This window comes from Oncorhynchus clarkii, chromosome 3 (genome assembly GCF_045791955.1).
Source record: "Oncorhynchus clarkii lewisi isolate Uvic-CL-2024 chromosome 3, UVic_Ocla_1.0, whole genome shotgun sequence".
NCBI classification, from domain to species: domain Eukaryota; kingdom Metazoa; phylum Chordata; class Actinopteri; order Salmoniformes; family Salmonidae; genus Oncorhynchus; species Oncorhynchus clarkii.
In genome coordinates, this window is record NC_092149.1 from 39,805,281 (window position 1) to 39,825,376 (window position 20,096).

General features: G+C 42.6%; 1 protein-coding gene across 3 annotated transcripts in view; it reads left to right on the forward strand.

The window, feature by feature from the left end:
- The first annotated feature begins 275 nt into the window (after positions 1-275).
- LOC139395256 (protein tyrosine phosphatase receptor type Ub) overlaps positions 276-20,096 on the forward strand; it is a 343,039-nt gene continuing 323,218 nt past the window's right edge. The window contains exon 1 of one of the 3 annotated variants that reach the window (XM_071142903.1): positions 276-493. In XM_071142903.1, coding sequence (XP_070999004.1) covers positions 424-493 — 70 coding nt within the window. In that variant the 5' untranslated portion in view covers positions 276-423. The remainder of the gene's footprint in view (positions 494-20,096) is intronic. The other 2 variants (XM_071142905.1, XM_071142902.1) reach the window with 2 other exon arrangements.

The window sequence follows — 20,096 nt, forward strand, 5'->3', positions numbered from 1 at the left end:
AAACAATCAGCTACTATATTTTGATGGAGACTAGGCTGTTTGTTGCAAGGGACTAGGAGGATGTACGTGAATGCTTGGCGAGACAGACACACGGAGAGAGACATGTAGCGAGTTCAATCTAACCTCAGAAAAATCTTCAAGCGCCAGAATAGTTGCAAGAAGGTGCCACTTGGAGGCGTCCGTCGCATATGTTTAATCACACACAATCACACAGAAAGTGTGCTTGGGGGGAAGAGAGAAAATGTTTTGTACTGTTTATCCTGACGTCAGTTAGTACGGATTGCACTACTGCCGTTGTCTCGCACCCACGTTTCAGCAAGAATTCGGGAATCGATAGGCTGGAGTCCACAACTTGCAGATCGGTCCTCGAGGAGTCACTGAAATGATTTCTGCAGCTATTCCAAACTGGACTAAAACAGCACAATGAACACCTGCGCTTTTCTGCTGCTCCTGGCCGTACAAATCTACGCCGAAGGCATAGAGGGACCAACAGGTAAAGAGACATTTCTTCCTGTTTTCAAGTCACTGCGCACTTGGGAAGCGATGCATCCAGTTTGGCAAGCTCTAAATCGCTGTGTTGAGCCTGAAAAGGGGTGTGAAAGGTGTCGCAGTATGTTTCCCGCAGTTAACTTTATTCATAGGAGATGGAAGGTTCGATTTATTGGATAATGAAGAGGGCTTACTGAGATAATTGTCAAGAGGCGAGATAATGGGCTCTTCATAAGAATAGACAACTTCGTTATGAAAATGTGTTTTATTAGATTGCTACGAATCTGAGGATAGTGCTTGTTTTGTGAGAAAGATTTGCCTCTGCATTCCAGATCAGAATCATCCTCACATTCCCGCTTTTTGTTATAGCTTTATGGTATGTAAAGGGAGGGTAGTCTAGGGTATGTTATTGGTATATTCGCCTAATCGTTTATAGCCCGTATTTCCCCCTTGGAAGTAGGCTATTCAAACAGTGCGTCGGTATTGTTTGCTACTTTAATTCTAGATTAACATTTCTGGACATGAAATTGCATTCCAACGTGTAAATGTGGATACAGCTTTACCGATGTTTTGTGTTGAGTTTTAAAGCCTCTTATCTGATGGAAATATGCAGACTGAAGGAAAATCATGCTTTGATTGAGAACATGTGCTGGCAAGTGGCTACACTGACATCTTCAACCTGACCCAGTCTGTAATCCCTTCATGTTTCAAGCAGGCCCTATGCCCAAGAACACCAAGGTAACTGTCTAAATGACCATTGCCCCATAGCATTCACATCTATAGGCAGAAAGGCTAGTAATGGCTCACATCACCCCAAACACCCTGGACCCATTTCAATTTGCATACTGCCTCCACTGTTGACTCAATCTGTATTGCACTCCACAGTCCACACCCTCTCCCACCTGGAGGAACACCTACAATATATATACAAAAGTATGTGGACACCCATTCAAATGAGTGGATTTGGCTATTTCAGCCACAACCGTTGCTGACGTGTATAAAATTGAGCACACAGCCATGCAATCTCCATAGTCAAACATTGGCAGTAGATGGCCTTACTGACGAGCTCAGTGACTTTCAATGTGGCACCGTCATAAGATGCCACGTTTCCAACAAGTCAGTTCTTAAAAATTTGAACCACTAGGCTACCTGCCGCCCCCAGATTGGGCTACAATCTGAGGTGCAGTTAACTAATGAATTTATCCTCTGCAGCAGAGGTCTTTCTTTCTTGTGAAAGTCCCCACGAGAGCCAGTTTCATCATAGCGCTTTATGGTTTTTGCAACTGCACTTGAATAAACATTCATAGTTCTTGAAATTTTCCACATTGACTGACCTTCATGTCTTAAAGTAATGATGGACTGTCGTTTCTCATTGCTTATTTGAGCTGTTCTTGCCATAATATGGACTTGGTCTTTTACCAAATAGGGATATCTTCTGTATACCACCACCTACTTTGTCACAACACTGATTGGCTCAAATGCATTGAGAAGGAAAGAAATTCCACAAATTAACTTTTAAGAAAGGACACCTGTTAACTGAAATGCATTCCAGGTGACTACCTCATGAAGCTGGTTGAGAGAAGAAAGCAGCCAACAAGTGCTCAGCATATGTGGGAACTCCTTCAAGGCTGTTGGAAAAGCATTCCATGTGAAGCTGGTTGAGAGAAGGCCAAGAGTGTGCAAAGCTGTCGTCAAGGCAAATGGTGGCTACTTTGAAGAATCTAAAATATAATATACACTGCTCAAAAAAATAAAGGGAACACTTAAACAACACAATGTAACCCCAAGTCAATCACACTTCTGTGAAATCAAACTGTCCACTTAGAAACCAACACTGATTGACAATACATTTCACATGCTGTTGTGCAAATGGAATAGACAACAGGTGGAAATTATAGGCAATTAGCAAGACACCCCCAATAAAGGAGTGGTTCTGCAGGTGGGGACCACAGACCACTTCTCAGTTCCTATGCTTCCTGGCTGATGTTCTGTTCACTTTTGAATGCTGGCGGTGCTTTCACTCTAGTGGTAGCATGAGACGGAGTCTACAACCCATACAAGTGGCTCAGGTAGTGCAGCTCATCCAGGGTGGCACATCAATGCGAGCTGTGGCAAGAAGGTCTGCTGTGTCTGTCAGCGTAGTGTCCAGAGCATGGAGGCGCTACCAGGAGACAGGCCAGTACATCAGGAGACGTGGAGGAGGCCGTAGGAGGGCAACAACCCAGCAGCAGGACCGCTACCTCCGCCTTTGTGCAAGGAGGAGCAGGAGGAGCACTGCCAGAGCCCTGCAAAATGACCTCCAGCAGGCCACAAATGTGCATGTGTCTGCTCAAACGGAAACAGGCTCCATGAGGGTGGTATGAGGGCCCAACGTCCACAGGTGGGGGTTGTGCTTACAGCCCAACACCGTGCAGGACGTTTGGTATTTGCCAGAGAACACCAAGATTGGCAAATTCGCCACTGGCGCCCTGTGCTCTTCACAGATGAAAGCAGGTTCACACTGAGCACGTGACAGACATGACAGAGTCTGGAGACGCCGTGGAGAACGTTCTGCTGCCTGCAACATCATCCAGCATGACCGGTTTGGCGGTGGGTCAGTCATGGTGTGGGGTGGCATTTCTTTGGGGGGCCACACAGCCCTCGATGTGCTCGCCAGAGGTAGCCTGACTGCCATTAGGTACCGAGATGAGATCCTCAGACCCCTTGTGAGACCATATGCTGGTGCCGTTGGCCCTGGGTTCGTCCTAATGCAAGACAATGCTAGACCTCATGTGGCTGGAGTGTGTCAGCAGTTCCTGCAAGAGGAAGGCCCGCCCGTTCCCCAGACCTGAATCCAATTGAGCACATCTGGGATATCATGTCTTGCTCCATCCGCCAACGCCACATTGCACCACAGACTATCCAGGAGTTGGCGGATGCTTTAGTCCAGGTCTGGGAGGAGATCCCTCAAGAGACCATCCGCCACCTCATCAGGAGCATGCCCAGGCGTTGTAGGTAGGTCATACAGGCACGTGGAGGCCACACACACTACTGAGCCTCATTTTGACTTGTTTTAAGGACATTACATCAAAGTTGGATCAGCCTGTAGTGTGGTTTTCCACTTTAATTTTGAGTGTGACTCCAAATCCAGACCTCCATGGGTTGATAAATTTGATGTCCATTGATCATTTTTATGTGATTTTGTTGTCAGCACATTCAGCTATGTAAATAAAAAAGTATTTAATAAGAATATTTAATTCATTCAGATCTAGGATGTGTTATTTTAGTGTTCCCTTTATTTTTTTGAGCAGTGTATATTGATTTGTTTAACCCTTTTTGGGTTACTACATTATTCCATATTATTCTACAATGTAGAAAATAGTAAATATAAAGTAAAACCCTTGAATGAGTAGGTGTGACCTATCTTTTGACTGGTATTGTATACTAAATAATACAGTTGAAGTTGGAAGTTTACATACACCTTAGCCAAATACATTTAAACTTAGTTTTTCACTATTCCTGACATTTAATCCTAGTAAAAATCCCTGTCTTAGGTCAGTTAGGATCACCACTTTATTTTAAGATTGTGAAATGTCAGAATAATAGTAGAGGGAATTATTTATTTCAGCTTTTATTTCTTTCATCACATTCCCAGTGGGTCAGAAGTTTACATGCACTCAATTAGTATTTGGTAGCATTGCCTTTATATTGTTTAACTTGGGTCAAATGTTTTGGGTAGCCTTCCACAAGCTTCCCACAATAAGTTGGGTGAATTTTGGCCCATTCCTCCTGACAGAGCAGGTGTAACTGAGTCAGGTTTGCAGGCCTCTTTGCTCGCACACACTTTTTCAGTTCTACCCACACATTTTCTATGGGATTGAGGTCAGGGCTTTGTGATGGCCACTCCAATACCTTGACTTTGTTGTCCTTAAGCCATTTTTCCACAACTTTGGAGATGTATGCTTGGGGTCATTGTCCATTTGGAAGACCCATTTGCGACCAAGCTTTAACTTCCTGACTGATGTCTTGAGATGTTGCTTCAATATATCCACATAATTTTCCTCCCTCATGATACCATCTATGTTGTGAAGTGCACCAGTCCCTCCTGCAGCAAAGCACCCCCACAACATGATGCTGCCACCCCTGTGCTTCACGTTTGGGATGGTGTTCTTCAGCTTCCCCATTTTTTCCTCCAAACATAACGATTGTCATTATGGCCAAACAGTTAAATTTTTGTTTCATCAGACCAGAGGACATTTCTCCAAAAAGTATGATCTTTGTCCCCATGTGCAGTTGCAAACCGTAGTCTGTTTTTTATGGCGGTTTTGGAGCAGTGGCTTCTTCCATGCTGAGTGGCCTTTCAGTTTATGTCGATATAGGACTAATTTTACTGTGGATATAGATACTTTTGTACCTGTTTCCTCCAGCATCTTCACAAGGTCCTGTGCTGTTGTTCTGGGATTGATTTGCACTTTTCGCACCAAAGTACGTTCATCTCTAGGAGACAGAACACTTCTCCTTCCTGAGCGGTATGATGGCTGCGTGGTCCCATGGTGTTCACACTTGCAAACTATTGTTTGTACGTTTTCAGGCGTTTGGAAACTGCTCCCAAGGATGAACCAGACTTTTGGAGGTCTGCAGTTGTTTTTCTGATGTCTTGGCTAATTTCTTTTGATTTTCCCATGATGTCCAGCAAAGTGGCACTGAGTTTGAATTTTGGCCTTAAAATACACCCACAGGTACACCTCCAATTGACTCAGGCTAATTGACATAATTTATCAGCTTCTAAAGCCATGACATAATTTTCTGGAATTTTCCAAGCTGTTTAAAGGCACAGTCAACTTAGTTTATGTAAACATTTGACCCACTGAAATTGTGATACAGTGAAATAATCTCTCTGTAAACAATTGTTGAAAAATGTACTTGTGTCATGCACAAAGTAGATGTCCTAACCGACTTGCCAAAACTATAGTTTGTTAACAAGATATTTATGGAGTGGTTGAAAAGCAGGTGGCAAATTAGTTTGCAACGAGCCAGGCGGCCCAAACTGCTGCGTATACCCTGACTCTGTTGCACAGAACGCAAGAGAACTGACACAATTAAATTATAAGAAATTCATCTTAGCAGGTAATATTAACTAAATGTGCAGGTTTAAAAGTATATACTTGTGTATTGATTTCAAGAAAGATGTTGATGTTTATGGTTAGGTACACATTGGTGCAACGATTCAATGATAAATTAACAGGCAACGCATTGATTATATGCAACGTAGGACAAGCTAGATAACTACACGTGGTTGATGATATTACTAGTTTAACTAGTGATTATGTTAAGATACATTTATTGCTAGCTAGCACCTTACCTTGGCTCCTTGCTGCACTTGCATAACAGGTAGTCAGCCTGCCACACAGTCTCCTCGTGGAGTGCAATGTAATCGGCCATGATCGGTGTCCAAAACTTCAGATTGTTATGAAAACTTGAAATCGGCCCTAAGTAATCGGCCATTCCGATTAATCGGTCGACCTCTACTAGAAACATGATTGATTTGTAATTCATATATAGAGAAAAAAACTATGCATTTCTAATTCCCTTCATCTGCATTAATCTGAGGACACAGGATAGTATTTCAATGAGATACTTTTAAGCACCAGTCAAAAGTTTGGACACACCTACTCATTCCACGATTTTTCTTTATTTTTACTATTTTCTACATTGTAGAATAATAGTGAAGACATCACAACTATGAAATAACACTGGTCTCCTGCATTCTGTAGTACAGGCATGGCCTGCTCTCCCTTGTGTAAGGAATTAGGCACTTTCACATGTTTACTACAGTGTGTATTGTAGACTGCACAGTAGCCTAATAAACAAATAACCACATTTCATTGATAAAAAATACTCTTTCAAAATGCAGATTTTGATTTAGTTATGGATCCGTAATGAATTACTATGGGAATAAATATCACTGATTTACAGAAATATTGGAACAAAGTTGTCTAATGAAGGCAAACAATTTAGAATCCTCCAATCCTGTAGACTGCTCCCGACCGTCACATTGTACGGCACCATATTTTCCATTCCATCCTAATGGAAACCCTCAGGGTTTCTTTTTTTCTCTCATTTTTTTCTGAATGGAAACACCATAATATTAATCACTGTATATGCCATGAAAATAACTTTTCAACATTTAAGATGGATACAACACAATAGTGTGTCATACACAACACACATGCAACAAAACCATGTTTGCAAATATGAATTGTTATGAGGCAAATCATTAAGTGGAATGGCTTGAAATTAGAAAATTATTAAATCACATGCAGATAATTAAAAGAGGTCAAATGGAACTGTGACGCTTCACTAGGAACATCTGATTGTGTCAACAGAGATTTACACGCTATTTATTATTTAGTTGGTGAACTGGGGTCTTGCAGCGCCCAACATCAGCATGATTTTCTTCCAATTAGCCAATTACAGTGGTGTGTTGTCTGTGGATCATCATACGAGTGATTGGACTCCCCCCACACTTCTCCATGTGTGTCTGCTGGTTGCACAGATGAGGCGACGTTATGTTGATTCGGCCTTGACTTTAAAGCAAGGGTTGGAACTGGTTCTGGGAACAGAACAGAAAACCGGAAAATAACTAAATTATTTGACAAACAGAACCCGAATCGGAAACTAAAGTATACAGTTCTGCAACAGAATTGTTATTTTATTTTATTTATTCCATTTATTTAACTTTTATTTAAATAGGCAAGTCAGTTAAGAACAAATTCTTATTTACAATGACGGCCTACTCTTGTTTAAAAGCTTGGGAGCCAGTTAATAATGTTATTTTACGTTGCAGGCATTATTTTCAGTTCCCTAAAATTGCAACAAAGCGCCTATGCAAAGCCCTCACTCTTTCTCAAATTATTCCAACGTCTGCCAGGCAGCTGGAAATCTTTGCCTGTGTGTGTGTGGGCTACCTGCCCCTCCCTTCTGAAGCATGTTACTGTAGCCTACTGACAATGTTACAAGCATGATTCAGAAATTAGGGAGATATATTTATTAAAATAATGGATTTAACTTTTTCAATGCTAGTTAAGGACACTATACTGTAGTTATCGCGTTTCACGTTGGATTTATTAACAACAAAAAGGTAAGACCTGTTTTTCATTCTAGTGCTGCTCTGCACACACAAGCTTGTTAGCTATCAAGCTAATGTTTGCTCTGGTCCAACTTTAAACCAGCTGGGAAGTTCAAAGACATTCAAAGTTCCTCCATAGAAGCCATTCCAACGTAGGTATAATTCTGTGGGCCTAATTCAGAAAATGCATGTCATAACAAAATGCCCAGCGCTTCAGGGCAAGCTTCCTCCATCCTCTCTTGCTCTCTTCTCAGCCGCAAAATTTCAGTTGCATCTCACACCCTACACCATGACTGGCAGCACAGTGTATGTGCTTATATTTCATTATGATTAAACCATGCTGTTACTGCAAAATACAATTTGCTCTTAACGACTTTCCTATACAGATTAAATTGCTTACCTGCTCCATAGCAAGCTGTTCTAGCCTCACGGATTGGTGAAGTAATTTAATGTCGAGCTAAATGTCGATTTCAGAGGTTTTAAAAAGAAACAGAAAGGAACGATATAAACCAGTACTTTTTTGAGGTTCAAACCGTCTCAGAACTTTATTTTGCTGGTTGGAACAGTGGAACGAAACCAAAACAATAATGGTTCTGTTCAAAAGAAACAATTGGAAAACCAACAACACTTTGCATTCTCTGGGTAGCCTGGCTACTCAAGCTATATAGAATAAGCTGAGAGTCAGAGAGGAAGATGAATGGGGCCCCTGCCGAAGAGCGTGCCTGCCTTGACGGGGCATACAAATCACAGCACTTGGTGTCAAGCTTAAATTCATAAAAAACACACATGGATAAGTTAGATTTTCCGCTGCCTGTAAGATGAGTAACCCAGTCGGGGTCTGGCACCCATCCACGTAGCCTTGCCACATTAATATATCAGTGGGAAGGGGAGCAGAGACAGGACTGCAGAGCACAGCACTCCTCACATAAGTACACTGCTTAATCACACAAGGCTGGGGAGGACGGGAGGAGGATGGTCTGGGGGACACCTAGGGGGTTATAGCACCATACTGGTAACCTGCTCTGAGACAAACCACTCCCACTCTGTCTTTTCATTGGCTATCCACAATTCCACCCAGGACCACACAAATAGTGCTGCTTAGATTAAGAGTGAAGTTATCTGATCTGTCCAGGACAAATTGATTTCTCTTCTCTCTTGCTTTTCTCTCTCCCTCTCTCTCTCTCCCTCCAGATGTTGGTTGGTCTGGCTCGTGGTGGAAGTGTTTCCCCTCTGTGGGTCCAAAAACAACATTGATAGCTTTTTATTTTGTAATGATGTGCAACCACCTCTCTTATACTTTTACCTCTATTATTCATTCGCACTCACTGGTCTCTTTGTAATAGTCTTAAACCAAATTAACGTCTCGAAAAATTAACCCAATATGACTACAGACCCAGCTGACTCTCAGAGGCCGGTATCTAAGCTAAACATGTAGAGTATGATATTCAGTGCATATTTCATAATCCACTCAATCAAGCTCCTCCCAAGAGAAACATGAATGGATATATAGCATGCGTTTAACTGGCGTCAAGGGGTTGCTCTCATCTAAACTCAACAAAAAAAGAAACGTCCCTTTTTCAGGACCCTGTCCTTCAAAGATAATTCGTAAAAATCAAAATGACTTCACAGATCTTCATTGTAAAGGGTTTCAACACTGTTTCCCATGCTTGTTCAATGAACCATAAACAATTCATGAACATGCACCTGTGGAACAGCTTACAGACGGTAGGCAATTAAGGTCACAGTTAGGAAAACCTAGGACACTAAAGAGGCCTGTCTACTGACTCTGAAAAACACAACAAGAAAAATGCCCAGGGTCCCTGCTCATCTGTGTGAACTTGCCTTAGGCATGCTGCAAGGAGGCAGGAGGATTGCAGATGTGGCTAGGGCAATACGTTGCAATGTCCGTACTGTGAGACGCCTAAGACAGCGCTACAGGGAGACAGGATGGACAGCTGATCGTCCTCACAGTGGCAGAACACGTGTAACATCACCTGCACAGGATCGGTACATCCGAACATCACACCTGTGGGATAGGTACAGGATGGCAACAACAACTGCCTGAGTTACACCAGGAACGCACAATCCCTCCATCAGTTCTCAGACTGTCTGCAATAGGCTGAGAGAGGCTGGACTGAGGGCTTGTAGGCCGGTTGGCTGGTGAGGACCTGCCTTACATCACCGGCAGCAACGTCGCCTATGGGCACAAACCCAACCTCGCTGGACCAGACAGGACTGGCAAAAAGTGCTCTTCACTGACGAGTTGCGGTTTTGTCTCACCAGGGGTGATGGTCGGATTCGAGTTTATCATTGAAGGAATGAGCGTTACACCGAGGCCTGTACTCTGAAGAGGGATTGTTTGGAGGTGGAGGATCCATCATGGTCTAGGGCGGTGTGTCACAGCATCATCGGACTGAGCTTGTTGTCATTGCAGGCAATCTCAACGCTGTGCGTTACAGGGAAGACATCCTCCTCCCTCATGTGGTACCCTTCCCGTAGGCTCATCCTGACATCACCCTCTAGCATGACAATGCCACCAGCCATACTGCTCGTTCTGTGTGATTTCCTGCAAGACAGGAATGTCAGTGTTCTGCCATGGCCAGCGAAGAGCCTGGATCTCAATCCCATTGAGCACGTCTGGGACCTGTTGGATCGGAGGGTGAGGGCTAGGGCCATTCCCCACAGAAATGTCTGGGAACTTGCAGGTGCCTTGGTGGAAGAGTTGGATAATATCTCACAGCAAGAGCTGGCAAATCTGGTACAGTCCATGCGGAGGAGATGCACTGCAGTACTTAATGCAGCTGGTGACCACACCAGATACTGACTGTTACTTTTGATTTTGACCCCCCTTTTTTCAGGAACACATTATTCACTTTCTGTTAGTCACATGTCTGTGGAACTTGTTCGGTTTAAGTCTCAGTTGTTGAGTATTGTTATGCTCATACAAATATTTACTCATGTTAAGTTTGCTGAAAATAAACTCAGTTGACAGTGAGAGGACATTTCTTTTTTTGCTGAGTTTATAAAGCAAAATGCTTAGGAATGACACTGTTTGTCTGTCTGTGTGGATGTTCTAGCATGTCCTGCCAGCAATAACTGATGTTGCTGCTGGTGTTGAAGACAGTGGCTCTGCTCTAATAATAAGAGCACATTCTCACGAGGCAGTCATTTTGACAAACTGTGCCGCTTCATATCGAGAATCTTCGGCATTAAGATGAGATGAAATCATAAAATGAGGGATGACACAGAAAAATTGGCACAGATTATGCCAGTTAGCCGACAGAGCAGAGGAGGTGAGGGGTAGAAGTGTTAGATAGGGATCCCGTATCATTTAAGAGCAATTGGACGTAATAATAATCTGGTTGAAAACGGCCTACATGGCATCGATATTGGTCAAGCATTTATTCCAGTGCCAAAATGGACTAAAAAGTGTAAGTAGGATTAGGGCTAGTACAATTATTGTGTAATAAACAAATATGGACAATAAACATTATTTTTTTCTGCATATTGGGGCGGCAGGGTAGCCTAGTGGTTAGAGCGTTGGACGAGTAACCGGAAGGTTGCAAGTTCAAACCCCCGAGCTGACAAGGTACAAATCTGTCGTTCTGCTCCTGAACAGGCAGTTAAGCCACTGTTCCTAGGCTGTCATTGAAAATAAAAATGTGTTCTTAACTGACTTTCCTTGCCTTAATACATTTTAGGAGAAGGGGGTTGCAACTTCAAGTAGATATAGTTGTTTTAATATATATATATTTTTACATTAAGTGGGTAAAGTTGGTCATAATTTCACGAATAGAACTGCACCATTGGGAGGAGAAGCTTCATTTGTTTTTTTTAAACATTTGTTTTTGAGACAGCGGTGTCACCAAAGCGGAGTTGTATTTATGAGGTTTGTTATAGCTATTTTCATGAGATGCATTATAAGCAAACATTTTTTTTTTTTTTTACAAAAATATCTATTATGACAATCACCTTTGCCATGACAATTAATCGTTACCCAAAATTCCATAATCTTCACAGTATTTTAAGTAAAAATACTTTAAAGTACTTAATGTTTTTTGGGGGGTATCTGTACTTTACTATTTATATTTTTGACAACTTTTACTACACTACATTCCTAAAGAAAATAATGTATTTTTTAGTCTATACATTTTCCTTGACACCCAAAATTACTTTTTACATTTTTAATGCTTATCAAAAGAACATGCCTGCTCATCCCTACTGCCTCTGATCTGGACTCACCAAACACAAACATTCTTTGTTTGTTAACGAGTGTGCAATAGAGATTGCGTCATCTGTGGATCTGTTGGGGCGGTATTCAAATTGGAGTGGGTCTAGGGTTTCAGGGATAATGGTGTTGATGTGAGCCATGACCAGCCTTTCAAAGCACTTCATGGCTACAGACGTGAGCCCTACGGGTCAGTAGTCCTTTAGGCAGGTTACCTTAGTGTTCTTGGGCACAGGGACTATGGTGGTCTGCTTGAAACATATCGGTATTACAGACTCGGTCAGGGACAGGTTGAAAATGTCAGTGAAGACATTTGCCAGTTGGTCAGCTATGCTCGGCGTACGTGAGAATGCTATTCATTGACTACATAGAGCTCAGCATTCAATACCATAGTGCCCTCAAAGCTCATCATGTAGCTAAGGACCCTGGGACTAAACACTTCCCTCTGCAACTGGATCCTGGACTTCTGATGGGCTACCCCCAGGTGGTAAGGGTAGGTAACAACACATCCGCCACGCCAATCCTCAACACGGGGGCCCCCCATGGGCGGGTGCTCAGTCCCCTCCTGTACTCCCTGTTGACTCATGACTGCATGGCCAGGCACGACTCCAACACCTTCATTAAGTTAGCTGATGACACAACAGCCTGATCACCGACAACAATGAGACAGACTCTAGGGAGGAGGTAGGAGACCTGGTTGTGTGGTGCCAGGACAGCAACCTCTCCCTCAATGTGATCAAGACCAAGGACATGATTGTGGACTACAGGAAAAGGAGGACCGAGCACGCCCCTATTCTTATCGACGGGGCTGTAGTGGAACAGGTTGAGAGCTTCAAGTTCCTTGGTGTCCCCATCAGCAACAAACTACCATGGTCCAAAAACACCAAGACAGTCGTGAAGAGGGCACAACAAAGCCTATTCCCCTCAGAAGGCTGAAAAGATTTGGCATGGGTCCTCAGATCCTCATAAAGTTCTACATCTGCGCCATCAAGAGCATCACTGCCTGGTATGGCAACTGCTCGGCCTCCGACCGCAAGGCATTACAGAGGGTAGTGCGTACGGCCCAGTACATCACTGGGGCCAAGCTTTCTGCCATCCAGGACCTGTATACCAGGCAGTGTCAGAGGACGTTCCTAAAAATGGTCAAAGTCTCCAGCCACCCTAGTCATAGACTGTTCTCCCTGCTACTGCACGGAAGCGGTACCAGAGCGCCAAGTCTAGGTCCCAAAGGGCTTCTAAACAGCTTCTACCTCCAAGCCATAAGACTCGCTAATCAAATGGCTACCCACACTATTTGCATTTCTCCCCCACTCCCTTTTACGCTGCTGCTACTCTGTTTATTATTTATGCATAGTCACTTTAACTATATCCTGTCTAGAACCTAGTTCCGCTAGCGGAACCCCTCGCCAACAGCGAATGAAATTGCAAATACAAATGAAGAGAGATCTCATATCAAATTTCTCAAACACACAAGTATTAGGCACCATTTTAAAGATACAATTCTCTTTAATCCAGCCACAGTGTCTGATTTCAAAAGTGCTTTACAGCGAAAGCTCCACAAACGATTATGTTAGGTCACCACCAACTCACAGAAAAACCCAGCCATTTTTTCCAGCCAAAGAGAGGAGTCACAAAAAGCACAAATAAAGAGAAAATGAATCACTAACCTTTGATGATCTTCATCAGATGACACTCATAGGACTTTATGTTACACAATACATGTATGTTTTGTTTGGTAAAGTTCATATTTATATCCCAAAATCTTATTTTACATTGGCGTGTTACGTTCAGTAGTTCCAGTGATATTGCAGAGAGCAACATGTATTCACAGAAATACTCATAATAAATGTTGATGAAAATACAACTATTATACATGAAACTTTAGATACACTTCTCCTTAATGCAACCACTGTGTCAGATTTCAAAAAAACTTTATAAATGTTGATTAAAATACAACTATTATACATTAAAACCTCTTAAGGCTCCCCTGCATTTTTTCAAAATTTTGTTAAAAATCGCGCAACATTTCAACGTCCTGCTACTCATGCCAGGAATATAGTATATGCATATATGTATATGCATAGTATGTGTGGAATTTTTCAGTTTTTGATTTGTTAAAAAAGTTTGAAATATCCAATAAATGTTCCACTTCATGATTGTGTCCCACTTGTTGTTGATTCTTCACAAAAAAATACAGTTTTATATCTTTGTTTGAAGCCTGAAATGTGGCAAAAGGTCGCAAAGTTCAAGGGGGCCGAATACTTTCGCAAGTCACTGTAGCCTCACATGTGAATCATTAAAGAGTGGGTGGGGCTAATGCTTAAAAGGGTGTGCCCAATGCTGAATGGGTGTAGACAAAGAAGAGCTTCCCAGTAGGTACCAAAACTTTTTCTCAAAAGTAATCTTACAAGTTTATCAACTTTCAAAGCAGAATTACTTTCCCATTGTTCCTCAACTGTAGTGTATGATATACCATTTTCTAGCTCGGAGTGTCGATTTTTATCCAATGTATAAAACACCATTTCAAATTTTGCTACATTAGACCGAATCGAGTCCGTTGGTCACATTTATTGTAATGAAAACATGCTATGTGTTGCAGTAGGCCTTTAGAATAATACAAAACATATCCTTGACTCTATCCAAGTTGATGAGGGGGAAACAAACGATGCTAGTCAGCCTGCACAGCCGGCCCATCGAAACTATACCGAAACTAATTTCACACATAACAAGAGTTACCCTATAGGCAAGATTAAATTGACAATAATAGTAATCTGATCTAACTGATTAGGCCTATCAATTGTCAAATTGTACATGAAGAGATGAGCACATCTTGTAATTGACAGATTCAGGGAAAGGCTTTATCAAATCCTCCTGAGTCACATGCAGGTAAAACCTTTGGATTTCCCTATAGTATCTGGAAGAGCATATTCTGCAGTTTCTTTGACACTTTGTCAAATAACTCTCAAAATTCAGGTGCAGGTCTATTTCCAAATTTCACTTTTTCCAATAATATATGTCCTGTCCATGCATTCAGCACATGACCACTCGCACAGCAGCATTGTTCTGGCTGCGAAGCAAAGACGAGTAACATAATAAACTTACAATTAAAATATGCTTTTCTGTCGGCAATGGATGAATGGGTAGCGGTTTTGAGGTTTTGGACTTCTAGGACTTTGAAGAATTATACAAAACATATCCTTGGCTCTATCTAAATAAATAACTACTGTTTTATATATATATTTATTTTTATTTTACCTTTATTTAACTAGGCAAGTCAGTTAAGAACAAATTCTTATTTTCAATGACAGCCTAGGAACAGTGGGGGGTAGAACGACAGATTTGTACCTTGTCAGCTCGTGGATTTGAACTTGCAACCTTGCGGTTACTAGTCCAACGCTCTAACCACTAGGTTAGGTTACCACTAGCTGGAAGTAGCACATCAGTTGGTGTTGATGAAGAGGCATATTGAGAAAGAAGAATATTGCAGTCCCGATATTCACGTTCGTAGCAAATCTTGCCTCTAATGCCGCCATTTCCTCTTGGGCAGCCCAAAGATTGGGTCGGAATTACAGCCCAGGGCAGATGAGTCAAAGTAGATGCCGGAATTGGGATAAGTAACTGCCGATCTGATGTTCAAAAGTTATTGTAGGTTGTAAGAAATAATAGCAGACAGATGTCGTGAAAATAGAGTAAAATTAAACTACAAAATAATCACAAAATAGCAAAGTTGGGCTGGAGCTTGCAAAACAGCGGCCATCCAGTACGGCGCAATCTATTTACACCAGGACCCGCCGGTGTAACTGCTAAACTGCTGGTTGACTGTACACTGTACTGCATGATTGTACCGGGTTTACTAACACGTTAGTTCTAGTAGCTATGCTGATTATGATGTTAGCTAATATGATGACAACGATGTAGGCAGTGTGTAGCGGTTATGATATGAAGGTTAGGTTTGGAAAGTGTTTTTTTTTTTTTTGCCTGGTCACAGACAGCTGATGTGTTGTGCGCTGAGGTCCACAAGCGAAGGGAAAAGATTAGGACAGGAGATCACGTAGATGCGTGAAGGAATTATACATCGATCAAAGGGATGCCTAGTCGGCCTCCCGGGTGGCGCAGTGGTTAAGGGCGCTGTACTGCAGCGCCAGCTGTGCCATCAGAGTCCCTGGGTCCCTTGCCCAGGCTCTGTCGTAACCAGCCGCGACCGGGAGGTCCGTGGGGCGACGCACAATTGGCCTAGCGTCGTCCGGGTTAGGGAGGGATTGGTCGGTAGGGAATCTCCTTGTCTCATCGCGCACCAGCGACTCCTGTGGCGGGCCGGGCGCAGTGCGCGCTAGCCAAGGTTGCCAGGGGCACGGTGTAGCCTCCGACACATTGGTGCGGCTGGCTTCCGGGTTGGATGCGCGCTGTGTTAAGAAGCAGTACGGCTGGTTGGGTTGTGTATCGGAGGACACATGACATTCAGCCTTCGTCTCTCCCGAGCCCGTACGGGAGTTGTAGCAATGAGACAAGATAGTAGCTACTACAACAATTGGATACCACGAAATTGGGGAGAAAAAGGGGTACAATTAATAAAAAATTAAAAAGGGATGCCTAGTTAAATAAAGGTTCAATAACATTTTAAAAATCATGCTTTTGTATGTGGCTGCTATGAAAGTGACTTGTGTTTACGTGTGATCAGGGCTGTATTCATTCCGCTGATTCTGTTTGTCCAATAGAAACTCTCGTTTGCAACTGTTAGACAAGTGATTACACCCCAGATTCTGCTAGATGCAGGCAAGTGTGTGCAACACGGTATTGAATGTGTCAATGTCTGTCACCTTTATTACTCAAATTTTTCTCCACCTACGTTGTCAACTTTAATTCATAAGCTAGGTTGTAGCAACCTCATGATGGGCATAGGGAAACGTTGAGTGTCATGTAGTAGCCTAAACCTATCAAGGTTACATTGAGCTGGGTGAATGGAATATGAATGACAGTCATCCAATATGTTGTAATTAAAAAAAAGCCATTATCATTAAAAAAAAGTATTGTCCTCCCACATCTTAAACGTCACGGACCCCCACTGGTGTTCAGTCATATCAAAGCCCAGGGGGAAATTCGACAGGCCAACAAAGAGGCTCTGAAAGGAACCACTCTCTAGGGGAGAAACGGAGGAGATAATTAGAGGTGGCACTCTTTATCCTGCCAAGGTCACTTCAAATGTGAATGTATTATGGAGCGGTCAAGAAACAAGACCGGTCTCTTGGAGGTTAGCAGCAGCAACAAGGGACCCAGAAAACCAATTTTTCTCATTACAAAAAAGTTAAATGACTGAAGTATTAGGAGACACCAGATGTTAGGATAGCAAGTTATGCAATACTTTGCACTGAATCCTGGTGTGCTGCTGTTGCCATTAGGTTGTCAGCTTTGCCTCAAGGTGAATAAGAGATAGTTAAATAACCTATTGTTTCATCAGTCTTCTATGGCATGCATAATACACGCTGTCATGAGCCTATAGATATGGTTTATCTACTCATTATGCATTTTGACCAACTGCCCTTCAATGACAATAGACTTGGCAATAATCTTCCCTCTATCTTTCCTACTCCAATAGTTGTGGATTTTCAGTTGCCCTTTTTGTTGCTGTTTTTTAAGGTGATGTATGCCTTTTCTGTTTTTGCTTGCACTGCATATGCTTATTTGGTATTTTAACAGTGTCGCAATGTTTATCACAGTGCATGTGTGTGTGGCGTGTGCATATACTGTATGTATGTGTGCTCTCGCAGGGGTTTCCTGTCCTCTCCTCCCTGACACTGATGCTTATTATAGGGTGCTGGAGCTCATGGGCGACTGAGGCCCCACACAGCCATTCACAGCCCCCTGTCAGAGCTGCCAGCCTGGGGGTAGATTTACTGGGCCCCTCTTCACCCCCCTCTACTCTACACAGTCATTGCAGCCTTCCAGCACAGCCATCTAGGTGATATTAATGTGGTATTGATCCCAGGGCCCCGGCAAGTCCATTTCACTTAGATTTCATCCACAATGTGAGCTGGCAGCTTGATGTAGGAGTATGAATTAGCCACCGAAGGGGCCGTGAGTGGCTGTTTGGGGCTGTGAGTGGCTGTTTGGGGCCGTGAGTGGCTGTTTGGGGCCGTGAGTGGCTGTTTGGGGCCGTGAGTGGCTGTTTGGGGCCGTGAGTGGCTGTTTGGGGCCGTGAGTGGCTGTTTGGGGCCGTGAGTGGCTGTTTGGGGCCGTGAGTGGCTGTTTGGGGCCGTGAGTGGCTGTTTGGGGCCTTGGCGAGCCAGTCGCCCAAGAACTCCAGGACCCTATAATAAGCATCAGTGTCAGGAAGGAGAGGACAGGTCATTCATGACCAAGGAACCCCTGTGATAGCACACATACAGTACGCAAAGTATATGCACACGCACATACACACACATGCATGCACTGCGATGGACATTGCTACAGAAAGACATCTACCTTTTGAAATGCTTTTCTAATACATCATACTACACAGAAAGACATCTACCTTTGTCATACCAAACTGCATTCACGTTAGCAAATGCTTAACCTGGTAGGGACCAGGTTAGCTCTTTGCTAACGTGAATGCATTTGGGTATGACAAGGTAGATGTCTTTCTGTGTAGTATGATTCCTTAGAAAAGCATGTTTAGAGATTAATAGAATTATCTGAAATAATCACAGACAAGGCACTCTAATGTCTTTGAAAAGTACTACTTTGGACAACTCATTAAAATAGTTTTAGTTGTAGATGGTGGAGAACTCAATAAAATTATGGTAATATATGCATACATACTAAAATTGTGCTGCTCATTATCCTACAATTATTGACAAGGTAATCAACATAGTTATTTGATACATGCCACCATCTGCTTCACAGCCAAAATAATGAAAGTGGTGGAACAACTCAATTGTCTTACTTGAGTCATTTTCTATTATGGTATCTGTATTTTCACTCAAGTAAAAGTGAAAGTTGACCAGTAAAATACTTCTTCAGGAAAAGTCTAAAAGTATTTGGTTTTAAATATACTTAAGTATTAAGAGTAAATGTAATGGCTAAATAAAAAATAAATATAACAAATATAAATAATTTCAAATTCTTTATATTAGGCGAACCAGACAGCTCAATCTTCTTGTAAATTTATGGATAGCCAGGAGCACACTCCAGGGGCACACTCCAACACCCAGATGTAATTTACAAATAAAGCATTTGTGTTTGGTGAGTCCGCCAGATCAGAGGCAGTAGGGATGACAAGGGATGTTATCTTGATAAGTATGTGAATTGTGATGATTTGTGATGGTTTGTGACCCATTTTGCTAAGCATTCAAAATGTAACTACTTCTTTTGGGTAGTAGTTGTCAGGGAAAATGTATGGAGTAAAATGTACATTTATTTACTTTAGCAATGTAGTGAAGTAAAAGTAAAAGTTGTCAAAAATTATAAATAGTAAAGTACAGATACTCAAAAAAACGAATTAAGAACTTTATACCACTGAATAATACCCATTCTCCATCCTCCAACAGAGGAAACATCCCTCATCTAAAATACACAAGATCTGTGTTTCTCTCCCTGAAGCAGAAAAAGAGCAAGACAGATGCTTCTTGTGCTACTACTTCTCACCCCTACCTAGAGGGAAGAGACTCTCACCTGTGTTTATTATTAGCATATTGGCTGATTTTATAAAAATATTATACTGCAGTTTTTTCCCTTTATAAATCACCTAATATATTCTGATTCTTGACCGTGATCAGCGTTGTGGCTCGCCCTCATGTATGTACAGGTCAGTAAGGTCACAGAAAGGTCCAATACCAGTGTTGCAAGATCATGTTATGATATTGTCTGGGGTACAGAGCTGCCCTTTAACATTCTGTATTGAGATACCGCCACAGGGAAATATGACATCGACACACTCTCTTGAGACAAAACAGCTACTCGAGGCCTTTCTGTGTGATGGATGCAGGCTTGACATGCCTTGACATGGAACCCTGGTCTCTCCGGGGGCAGGTGGTATTTCTGGTTGGGCCAGTCCCTGTGGGCAGTGCTAAACACATAGTATTCTCTGTGATATTCCATCTCCACAGGCATTGGGTGCAATGGCAAGATTTGAGATGTGTGGAGTGAACTTGGCCCAAGATCTGTTAATGCTTCTCTCTCTCACTATCCCTCTCACTCCCTCTCCTGTATAAGAGTTGGTGGGGACTGGGGACTATGCAAGGGACGGAGGGGTGCCACCCAGTGTGACAGCCGGCTGTGGCTGTTGATGGGCAAGTC